General features: G+C 41.7%; 3 protein-coding genes across 3 annotated transcripts in view; all 3 read right to left on the bottom strand.

Annotated features, from left to right (window-relative positions):
- Positions 1-1,607, bottom strand: part of LOC113646058 — a 2,201-nt gene extending 594 nt beyond the window's left edge. Inside the window, exons 1-6 of the mRNA XM_047802161.1 lie at positions 1,476-1,607; positions 963-1,343; positions 693-776; positions 518-607; positions 396-433; positions 1-60 (exon numbers count right to left, since the gene is read on the bottom strand). The exon at positions 1-60 is cut by the window's left edge and continues 594 nt beyond it. Of these exons, the coding sequence (XP_047658117.1) occupies positions 1-60; positions 396-433; positions 518-607; positions 693-776; positions 963-1,343; positions 1,476-1,518 (696 nt within the window). The 5' untranslated portion in view covers positions 1,519-1,607. The remainder of the gene's footprint in view (positions 61-395; positions 434-517; positions 608-692; positions 777-962; positions 1,344-1,475) is intronic.
- Positions 1-12,500, bottom strand: part of LOC113646068 — a 47,633-nt gene that overhangs the window by 5,413 nt on the left and 29,720 nt on the right. The gene's annotated exons all lie outside the window — the stretch shown is intronic.
- The window catches only part of LOC113646071, a 28,264-nt gene continuing 24,110 nt past the window's right edge, over positions 8,347-12,500 (bottom strand). The window contains exons 3-5 of the mRNA XM_047802169.1: positions 9,299-9,445; positions 9,182-9,219; positions 8,347-8,879 (exon numbers count right to left, since the gene is read on the bottom strand). Of these exons, the coding sequence (XP_047658125.1) occupies positions 8,748-8,879; positions 9,182-9,219; positions 9,299-9,445 (317 nt within the window). The 3' untranslated portion in view covers positions 8,347-8,747. The remainder of the gene's footprint in view (positions 8,880-9,181; positions 9,220-9,298; positions 9,446-12,500) is intronic.

Below are 12,500 nucleotides of genomic sequence, written 5' to 3'. Positions count from 1 at the left end.
TTTGACTTTCTTCTTGGAGAATTTTAGAGCTGCGTAATTCAGTGTTTCAGCTTCAATTTCCTGATAAATATAAAAACATAAGAAATCGAGCTCACAGTAACAAAAATACAATACGAATAACTGCAAAATACACAATAAACTACAATAAACTACACAGTCAGTGGTGTGAAGATAAAAGTTTGGGATTTTTGTGTAAATTTGATCAAACTGACTGTATAAATTATATCTAGAACATCAGGAGGAAAAATATCTGAATGTAGAGACATTTTACAAGTAGAACAATTAGAAATGAGACTCATTATAAATAAAGCAGACACAGTGATATCTACAGAAAGAACAGAATGATCTGTAGAGTATATAATAGTGAAAAGATCAGTATTTATTTGTACACATACCTGCATTGTTCCTGGAGAATCTTCAATAGAAGCATTTACTATGAATACAGAAACACACCAATTAGTGATTTTAATATAAATAAAAATAGCTCTATTTATTATCTGATGACAAAAACACTTACTTTTATCACCTTTTCTTCTCCTCAGTATGAAATAAGTGAGACAGAAGATCAGAAGTGCGAACAAACCCAAAGCCGATCCCAAACCGATCACTGTCCGATGCAGAGATCTGATCATTTCTTATTCTGTTATTTCACCACATTATATTTAGATTAGTACAAAACACTGACATCTCACCTGTGTTGTGTTGTGTGTTGGTGTTAGTGTTGTTTCCATGCAGTGTTGCTTTAGATGTTTCTGATGCAATAGTAACATGATCACCTATAAACATTGATCAGGATTCACTTAGTAAAAGTCTGTAACTCAGTGTTGTTGAAGAAAACATAGTTAACATTTCACTACTTCACTATTATTTATCTTCCAGGTTGAACATGTTAACAGTCATCAGGAAAATATCACTACTTTAAAGCAGGAGCTTAAACATTCAGAATCAACTCAGAATCCTACCTTTAATTTGTAAATAAGTTCCATCTGCAAATACAGTGGTAGGGAAATTGAGTGCACAGTAGTACATGGCTTCATCAGACTGAGTGACGTTTAAAATTGAGATATTGCAGAAGTTTGAAGATCTTTCTATTCGAAAATGAGACTCTTGGAATCCAGTGTGAATAGTTTTTTCAGAACTTTCATACACTGTGACTATAAGCTGAGGTTTTTCTCTCTTTGGTTGCTTAAACCATGTAATCATTCCAATTACATTTTCAGAAATACAACACTGTAGAGTCGCAGAGTCTCCGATATTCACACTGAGCTCTTTATCAGGCTGATGAACTTGTGGCTTTGTTAGAGATTGTGCAGTAACCCAGTGTCTACCAGGATGGAGTGTATCTAGAACAGCAGACACTCTAAGTAGTTAATGAATGTAATTCTTATATATATATATATATATATATATATATATATATATATATATATATATATATATAAAAATAATTGTAATAGTTTGCTCATATTACTTACACATGGTGCTGAGGATCAAAAGTAAAATCCAGAAACTGCTCATTGTTCATTTCTTATCAATTCTACAGTGTTTGTGTCTCATTTATTAACAGAATGTGAATGCACTTGAAGCACGGTTTGATTTTATATTCATACTGCAGGCGGTCTGTACTGAGCATGCTCAGAATATGACATGTGATTGGTTGTATTTAAACGAAAAGGGATGTAACACAGTCATGTGGTATTCTGACCTGCCTACATCTACACCGCCTTTTTTAATATTTCTGTTGTGTTGTACAGAGATGTATGTTATAGATATGACAAAATGGACAATGTGGTTTACTCGTACACTCACGCGTGTCTACATTAACGTCTCTCTGTTGTGTGTTTTTACTGCTCACTAATCTCATTACGTATAAATGAAACACTTTTACACAGATTTGACCCTGAACACATAACAGTCAGCGTCCTGGATCCAGGAAGTGTGTTGAGTTCTGATTGGACACGAAGCCCAAATATCAACATTGTTAGACATTTTATTGTATTAAACTCTATTGTAATCTTACTTAATTGTAATTCTACTCTAATTTCTATTGTATTTTATACATTTTAGCATTTATCTTGGTGACCAATTGTCTCTGAACTGATTATGAAATGTATATCAGAAATATATATATTGTTTTTTTTTACTTTCTGAGGTAAACATTATCAAAGATAAACGTATGAATGGAATTTTGATTACATTAAAAACATTACCGTGATAAAGTCAAAACTAAATAAAAGTGCAAAACCAAAAAAATATTGTTTCATTACTTTGTTTGTTTGTTTGTTTTATTTCTTGGGCTGTAGTGGCTCAGTGGTCGGACTACTGATCAGAATGTCGTGAGTTTAAACTCAAGGTCCACCAAATTTCCCCTCGTGGGCCCCTGAGCAAGGCCCTTAACGCTCAATATTCGTTATTATTTATTTTTATATTCTATAAAAGTCATCACTTCAGATGTTTGACATTTTATTTTTTTACATTCATAAATTTCACATTTCACATATATTCAAAATATAAAAAAACATATATAACTTTTTTGCAAATACATCTGGATACACAGATTTGCATGTCACATTTAATTGATTATTTATAATCATTTGGAAGATATAACAACAACAACAACAATAATAATAATAATAATAATAATAATAATAATAATAATAATAATAATAACTAGATTTGTAAAGTTCGTCGCGACAAACTTTGATGTTGGCTTTGACGGTGCAAGTATTCGCAAAGGCCGGGGCATTTTGGAGGCAAGTGGATAGAAAGATTGTGAAAGCTACTGGACCGCTAGGGTGCCAATACTTTTGATGGTGAGCGGACATGAGCATGTGACATGACCACAGACAACCCGTGGGGCAGTTTCCTTCATTGTGCTGAGTGTTTTGATATATCACATGTCTATGTTGTGCAAATTTTTGATTTCGCTTGTTTTGTGGGCGGGGCTACACGTGACGTCACGTGACGTGACCAGAATACCCGTGGGGCAGTTCACCTCATTGTGCTGAGTGTTTTGATATGTCACATGTCCATGTTGTGCAAATTTTTGATTTCGCTTGTTATGGGGGCGGGGCTACACGTGACGTCACGTGACGTGACCAGAATACCCGTGGGGCAGTTCCCCTCATTGTGCTGAGTGTTTTGATATGTCACATGTCCTTGTTGTGCAAATTTTTGATTTTGCCTGTTTTGGGGGCGGGTCTACACGTGACGTCATGTGGTGTCGAGAGATGTCACCAAAATACCCGGTGGGGTGCCAATACTTTTGGCAAAAAGTGGCTACTAAGGGTTTGGACATTTCATGTCAATACTGCAGTCATTATGGGATTCTACTTATTATACTGCATAGAACAGTACATGCAATTCTTAATGTTGGATGTATATTGTGTGTGTGAGAGCTTAGAGGACTTTTCGGAATTCCCTATTCAAGTCTATGGGATGTTTGATCGTCGACTACGGGAAAACCGAAAATTCCATCGGAATTCCGGAATAAAAATTTGGTCCGGAGTAAGGTCCTAAAGAACCTCTCCAAGTTCGGTGTAAATCGCTCGAAAACTTGCCGAGTTATAAACCTCAAAAGTTTATAATGGAAGTCTATGGGAAAAAAGGCCACTTTTAGCTTCCGTACCGGGAATGCCGGAATTCCGATCTCTTAGAAAAATAGAAGCAACAAACTTTAGACCAGGGTCTACGACATATCCGAATTTGGTGCATGTGGCTCAAACGCCCTAGGGCGCATTTTTTAAACATTTTATAATAATAATAATAATAATAATAATAATAATAATAATAATAATAATAATAATCAGTTATTTAATATATTACAGTTTCATATACATCACTTTGGAGTACACCAAATTGTCTGAGAAGCAAAATTCACTTCTCTTCAATGCTGCATAAGTGTCGAAATGAGATTTATAAAAAAAAAAAAAATAAAATTATAATTTATAAAATATGTCTTAAATTGTACAGAGCAACAGATCATATTTGTCATGAGCAACGAACCACCGCGGGAGCATCGCCATAGAGACGCGTCTCCAGAGTACTAGCGCGCTTCTGGACTACACTTCCCATCAGCCACCTCTCCTCCTGATTACACAGCCACCTGTTCCTCATCTCCCATTCACATAAAACCACGCTTGAACTTCATACCTATGCGAGGTCTCGACTTGTTTTTCTGCAGTCATTCTGAGCGTTTCTTGTATTCCGTTTTCCTTTTATTACTTCTGCTTTCTCTTTCTGACTTTCTGATTGTTTGCTGCCTGCCCCGACCTTTTGCCTGTCCCCGATTCTGATTCTGCTCACTGTCTGACAGTGTTTTGCCGATTCTGATCCCTGCCTGTTTGACTTCGCCTGTGTTTATATTCAATAAACTACTGCTGCAAATGGATCCCCAGCTGTATGCCTCCTCGTCATTACAGGAGACCTCGCCGCCCGAGGATCCAGCAGCTGTCGCTCAGCTCGCCACTCAGATCACCGGTCAGGCCCAGCAGCTCGCTGGTCATCACCAGCAGCTGACACGCCTCACTCGGCTCACACAGGAGCTCGCTGCGGCGCTACAAGGGCTACAAGGAGCCGCCGCCGCACCGACTCCCTCAGCATCAGCATTGGCTCCCCAGGCCGCGCCGAATACCGCTCCTGCTGCCACCGGACCCCGTCTCGCCTTCCCGGAAAAGTTTAGCGGCGACCCCGGAGGTTGCCGGGGCTTTCTGATGCAGTGTTCACTGTTCGTTGCGCAGCAACCGACCCTGTACACTACGGAAGACAGCCGTTTAGCCTTCGTCTGCTCCCTGCTCACGGGTAAGGCATTGGATTGGGCCACCGCTGTATGGGGAGAGAATGCCTTCCCCTCGTTCGCGGCTTTCCTTGCCCAGTTTTGTACGGTCTTTGACCACTCCGCCTCTGGGGAGAGTCAGGCCTATCAGGAAGAGGGAAGGAATCGTATCCGAGTTCGTGGATCTATCCATCCAAATGGACAATCTTATGAGCTCCTGGTGAGCAGGAACTACCCTGCGCACCGTCACGCACCCTGCACGCGCCGAATACCCCGAGCACATGCAGGTCGACTGCACACACGCTTCTGCCTCTGCCTCTACTGCGGAGAACCGGGACACCGACTGCTGACCTGCCCAACCCGTCCACCGCGACGACGAAATAACTTGGTGAGTCGATGCTCTGTCACCCCCCGATCGTCGAGCTTCGCCCAAGTCAGTGTGCAGCTCGAGATTCATGGGGAGAATATGGAGGTCTGTGCATTTATTGACTCGGGTGCAGCCGGTAATTTCATGTCTTGGGAATTTGTTCACGCTCATAACGTTCCAGTGATCCCTCCTGTGTTTCCTTTAGCAGTGGAGGCAATAGACAGATGACCGCTAAAAGAAGGGTGCATCACACACCTCACTAGAGATCTTATCCTGCAGGTGGGGGACCAGCATCAGGAGCACCTCTTCTTCCATATCATCCACTCCCCCCGGCACGCCCTCATCCTCGGCCTACCATGGCTTCGAATCCACAACCCGACCATCTCCTGGTCCGATCTGCGCATCACCGGCTGGGGCAGCGCTTGTGCCACACACCGCCTGGACCAAGTGGAGCCATGCCAGCTTAACACTACAGACACCATGCCGATCACCTCCGACATCCCTGATCTCCCCGACGAATACCTAGACCTCGCAGAGGCATTTAGTAAAGTCAAGGCCACGGAGCTACCTCCACATCGCGCCTGTGACTGCGCCATCGACCTACTGCCATGGGCAACACCACCGAGAGGGAGAATCTTTCCCCTATCACAAACGGAGTCTGCGGCAATGAACGAATATATCCAGGAAGAACAAAAGAATGGGTTCATTCGCCCTTCTGTGTCCCTGGTGTCGTCGGGGTTCTTCTTCGTCAAAAAGAAGGACGGGGGGCTCCGACGCTGCATTGACTACCGAGTCCTCAACGACCTAACTGTGAAGTTTCGGTACCCTGTGCCGCTAGTGCCATCAGCTCTGGAACAACTCCGCCATGTGCGGTACTTCACGAAACTCGACCTCCGCTGCGCATATAAACTCATCCGCATCAGACAGGGAGACGAGTGGAAAACTGCCTTCTCGACCCAATCAGGCCGCTACGAATATTTGGTCATGCCGATCGGCCTATCGAAGAGCCCAGCAGTCTTCCGATCTTTTATTAATGATGTGTTCCGGGACATGCTCGACCGCTGGGTAATCGTTTACAACGACGACATTCTCGTCTACTCAGAAAGCAAAGAGGAACACATCAAACATGTGAGGGCAGTGTTGCAGCGTCTCATACAGCACCATTTGTATGCCAAAGCGGAGAAATGCGAGTTTTATCAAACCGCAACGTCCTTCCTGGGATACATCATCTCGGCAGAGGGGGTCACCATGGATGACATGAAAGTGCAAGCGGTGCTGCAGTGGCCCAAACCACGGACTATTAAAGAGCTACAATACTTCTTAGGGTTCGCTAATTTCTACCGCAGCTTTATCCGTGGCTTCAGTACCATCACGACGCCCCTCACCTCGATGACACGACAAGCTTCTGCTCAGCTCACCTGGTCGCCGGAGGCAACCAGCTAAAGGAGAGCTTCACCTCAGCCCCAATCCTCCACCATCCTGATCCAAACCGGCCATTCACCGTCGAGGTGGACGCCTCCAACAAGGGAATAAGCTCCATCCTGTCCCAGCATCAGGGATCCGCCAACAAAATGTTCCCATGCGCCTACTTTTCTTGTAAACTGTCCCCTGCAGAACGGAACTATGATGTGGGAGATCGCGAACTTCTGGCGATGAAAGCAGCATTTGAGGAGTGGCGGCATTTGTTGGAAGGCGGACAGCACCCCTTTACTGTCCTCATGGATCACCGTAACCTGAAGTACCTGCATTCTACCAAACATATGAATCCACGCCAGGCCCGGTGGGCTATGTTCTTCACCCGGTTCCAGTTTACCGTGACGTACCGACCGGGGAGCAAGCACATCAAAGCCGACGCCCTATCACGCATACACCGAGAGTCGGACCAACACAAACCCACCGAGCCGATCCTTCCCGAGACTTGAATTATAGCACCTATTTAGTGGGACATTATGACCGAGATCACCGACGCCAACGCCCAAACGCAACCACCGATCGAGTGCCCCACCGGCAAAACATATGTGCGGAAGCACCAGCACACTTTGCTCCTTACCCTACTGCACACGAGTCCGGCTTCCGGCCACCCTGGCATAACCGCGACAACCCATCTGGTCCAGAATGAGTTCTGGTGGCCGTCGCTGACCGCGGACACACGCGAGTATGTTCACGGCTGCGCGGCGTGCCACGCCTCCAAGGCCTCTCATAAACTACCCGCGGGCTTGCTGCAACCTCTACCTAGCCCACAGCGTCCCTGGTCAAACATAACGTTGGACTTTGTCACAGATCTGCCTCGATCCAACAACTACACCACCATTCTGACCGTTGTCGACCAAACACACACACACACATACACACACAAACACACACGCACACATACACACACAAACAAACACACAAGCAAACAGACAAACACGCACACATACACACACACAAAAACACACAAACACACACACACACACAAACACACACACACACACACACACACACACACACACACACACACACACACACTGGTCATAGCAATTTTATGTATATATTCTGTAGTGTTTTGTATTGTCTGTTTGCACTGTTTGCACTGTTTGCACTGTTTGCACTAGGTTACACACAATGCACTTTATGTGGCTAGTAAATCTTACTTTAAGTCCTTAAATCTGGGTTGTTCTGTGTAGCTCCATAGTCCTAGAGAAACGTCACATTTCATGATGTACTGCAGCAGCTATATATGCTTTATATGACAATAAAAGCTTCTTGTCTTGACTTGACTTGACTTGACCAGATGCTGCTGCTCTGTTGGCTAAATTTCCATTCCTTTTGATTCAAGGTTTGTGATGTAGGTGGCGCTGCAGTGAAACTGGAGACATGATGTCTGAGCAGCCCAGTGTACAGCTTCTCCAGCACAGTCCTAACCACACCACAGTCTTCTGCCTGCTAGCATGTGATAAGAGACATTGCAGCATTTAAGCCACAACCAACAGACTCACTAACAGCTTCTTTATTAGTCATGAAAAAGTCATAGACCTTCAGGGCTCAGATGGGTTAATAAAACAAGCCCCGCCCCCTGTTACTATAAAGATCACATAGCTTTACATAGCGTTGAATCCGACACTCTTCCTGTTTTGTTACATATATTTTATATCAACTTTTTTTATTTAATTGTTTGTACATTTATATATTTTTATTCTTCAGCAAAGTTCAGAGACATACAGATCATACAATAAAATCAACACAAAGCACAACACTGTCATCATATAAAAGAGTTTTATGAAGTTCTCTGTCTTTTAGTTTATTAACAGGAAACAGAAAAAAAACTTTAATATTTAATATGTGCAAATTTATTTAATATGCATAATTATAAGCTTAAGGTAAATATATATAATCAAAATTTATTAATTTATAATTATTTTCAGCAATTCTGCTGCTATATATAGACTTTACTGACTCATACTTAATTTTATATTAGCATAAAATATTTAGTAATCTTGCAGTAATTAGATGTTTAAAATGAAAATCTGGAATAAATTTCCATGTACTCAAGATATTTAATTTGCTAAAACATGATCACTGTTTTTCTCGTGTGTTTCACTGTGTTATGAATCATCTACATTATATCTAATATCTTACAGTTGTTTGCACACTCGAGTACACACACTCATCTGATGATCCAGTTTTTCTTTCTTTAGCGTTGACTTTCTTCTTGGAGAATTTTAGAGCTGCGTAATTCAGTGTTTCAGCTTCAGTTTCCTGATAAATATTAAAAAAAACATAAGAAACTGCAAAATACACAAAAAACTACAATAAACTACACACTGTGGTGTGAAGATAAAAGTTTGGGACTGTTGTGTAAATCTGATCAAACTGACTGTATAAATTTTATCGAGAACATCAGGAGGAAAAATATCTGAATGTAGAGACATTTTACAAGTAGAAAAATTAGAAATGAGACTCATTATAAATAAAGCAGACACAGTGATATCTACAGAAAGAACAGAATGATCTGTAGAGTTTATAATAGTGAAAAGATCAGTATTTATTTGTACACATACCTGCTTTGTTCCTGGAGAATCTTGAATAGAAGCATTTACTATGAATACAGAAACACACCAATTAGTATTTCTAATATAAAAAAACACTATTTATTATCTGATGACAAAAACACTTACTTTTATGACCTTTTCTTCTCCTCAGGATGAAATAAGTGAGACAGAAAATCAGAAGTGCGCACAAACCCAAAGCCGATCCCAAACCGATCACTGTCCGATGTAGAGATCTGATCATTTCTGATTCTGATGCAATAGTAACATGATCACCTATAAACATGATCAGGATTCACTTAGTAAAAGTCTGTAACTCAGTGTTGTTGAAGAAAACACAGTTAACATTTCACTACTTCACTATTATTTATCTTCCAGGTTGAACATGTTAACAGTCATCAGGAAAATTTCACTACATTAAACCAGGAGATTAAACATTCAGAATCACTCAGAATCCTACCTTTAATTTGTAAATAAGTTCCATCTCCAAAGACAATGCTTGAAGTAATCATTGCACAGTAGTACATGGCTTCATCAGACTGAGTGGTGTTTAAAATAGTCATATTGAAGCAGTTTGAAAATCTTTCTATTCGAAAACGAGACTTTTGGAATCCATTGTGAAACATTTCACTACTGCCTTTATACACTGTGACTACAATCTGAGGTTTTTCTTTGTTTGGTTGTTTAAACAAGTCTATTATTCCAACTAAATTCTGAGAATCAAAACAACACTGTATACTCGCAGAGTCTCCGATATTCACACTGAGCTCTTTATCAGGCTGATAAAGTGGCTTTGCTGGAGATTGTGCAGTAACCCAGTGTCTACCAGGATGGACTGTGTCTAGAACAACAAATAAATTAATTAAGGGATAAATTTTAAAAATAAATATTAAACAAGATAAAAGGAATAATATTGAAATTCTTTCCAGATACAACTTCATTTTCTTTTATTGTAATACACTTGTTTTAAAGTAAATCAAACTAGGTGGAGATAATTTACTCATATTACTTACACATGGTGCTGAAAATGAAAAGTAAAATCCAGAAACTGCTCATTGTTCATTTCTTATCAATTGTGTCTCATTTATTAACAGAATGTGAATGCACTTGAAGCACGGTTTAATATTCTATTCATACTACAGGAAGTCTGTACTGAGCATGTCCAGAATATCACATGTGATTGGTTGTATTTAAAAGAAAAGGGATGTAACACAATCATGTGGTATTCTGACCTGCCTACATCTACACTGCCTTTTTTAATATTTCCGTTGTGTTGTTGTTCAGAGATATTTTTATATTGATGATATGATCAAATGGAAAATGTGGTTTACTCGTTCACTCACGTGTGTCTACACTAACGTCTCACTGTTGTGTGTTTTTACTGCTCACTAATCTCATTACGTATAAATGAATGTTTATAAAGTAAACGTGTATAAACACTTTTACACAGATTTGACCCTGAACACATAACAGTCAGTGTCCTTGAACCAGGAAGTGTGTTGAGTTCTGATTGGACACGAAGCACAAATATAACCTCCACATTGTTAGACATTTAATTTTATTCTACTTTATTGTAATTTTACCTACTTGTAATTCTACTCTAATTTCTATTGTATTTTATACATTTTAGCACTTATCGTGGTGACCAATTGTCTCTGAGCAGCTGATTATGAAACAGCTAAAAAAAACAGCTAGTCTGTAATAAACACACCCAACAATATACCATGTGATTTGGTCTATTTGCATCCATCCATCCATCCATCCATCCATCCATCCATCCATCCATCCATCCATCCATCCATCAATCCATCCATCCATCCATCTATCTTCTACCACTTATATGGGGCTGGGTTGTGGGGGCAGCAGTCTTAGCTGGGATGCCCAGACTTCCCTCTTCCCAGATACTTCCTCCAGCTCTTCTGGGGAATACCGTGGCATTCCCAGGCCAGCCAAGAGACATAGTCCCTCCATCGTGTCCTAGGTCTTCCCCGGGGCCTCCTCCCTGTTGGACATGCCCGGAACACCTCCCCAGGGAGGCGTCCAGGGGGCATCCGGAACAGATACCCGAGCCACCTCAGCTGACTCCTGTGGAGGAGCAGCAGCTCTACTCTGAGCTCCTCCCGAGTGACCGAGCTCCTCACCCTATCTCTAAGGGAGTGCCCAGCCACCCTACAGAGGAAACTCATTTAGGACACCTGTATCCGGTATCTTATCTTTTCGGTCATGACCCAAAGCTCATGACCATAGGTGAGGGTAAGAACGTAGATCGACTGGTAAATAGAGAGCTTCGCCTTGCAGTTCAGCTCTTTTTTCACCACAACAGACCGATATATCGACCACATCACTGCAGAAGATACACCGATCCGCCTGTCGATCTCCCGCTCCATCCTTCCCTCACTCGTGACCAAGACCCCAAGATACTTAAACTCCTCCACTTGAGGCAGGAGCTCTCCACCAATCTGAAGGGGACAAGCCACCCTTTTCCGGCTGAGAACCATGGCCTTGGACATGAAAGTGCTGATTCTCATCCCCGGTCTCTTCCCACACCATCGGATCCAACTCACCACCAGGAGGTGATCAGTTGACAGCTCCGCCACTCTCTTTACCCGAGTGTCCAAGACATATGGCCGGAGGTCAGATGAAACAACCACAAAGTCGGTCATCGATCTCTAACCTAGGGTGTCCTGGTGCCACGTGCACTGATGGACACCCTTATGCTTGAACATGGTGTTTGTTATGGACAAACTGTGACTAGCAAAGAAGTCCAATAATAGAACACCACTCGGGTTCAGGTCTCAATCACACCCCTCCTGGTGTCACTGTCGCTGCCCACAAGCCCCCGGTCGAAGCACTTTCCAGCACCCCTCCCAGAGATGCCAAGAAGGTCGGGTACTCTACACTACCATTTGGCCCGTAAACAAAAATAACAGTGAGAGACCAATCCCCGACCCAAAGGTGCATGGAAATGACCCTCTCGTTCAGAGGGGTGAACTCCAACACATGGCGGCTGAGCTGGGGGGCTATAAGCAAGCCCATGGGTGGCGGGCTGGTGGTGGTCTATTTCTAATAAATAGAAAAAAAGAAAACCACACAGAGTGTCACACAACCACAGCTCTCCTGCTTCAGCTGAAGTAGTTTGTTTGTCGTCTTACATCTAATGGAAGACTTAAGTTTAGTTCAAGACCATGATCATTTTTGAGAGTTGAAAGTTTTATTTATTTATATATATATATATATATATATATATATATATATATATATATATATATATATATATATATATATATATATATATATATATATATATATCTTTGTGGTCAAACACACACAC

This window comes from Tachysurus fulvidraco, chromosome 17, assembly GCF_022655615.1.
Source record: "Tachysurus fulvidraco isolate hzauxx_2018 chromosome 17, HZAU_PFXX_2.0, whole genome shotgun sequence".
Taxonomy (NCBI): Eukaryota; Metazoa; Chordata; class Actinopteri; order Siluriformes; family Bagridae; genus Tachysurus; species Tachysurus fulvidraco.
The sequence above is the reverse complement of the archived record's forward strand: the minus strand, read 5'-3'. Positions and strand labels throughout refer to the sequence as shown.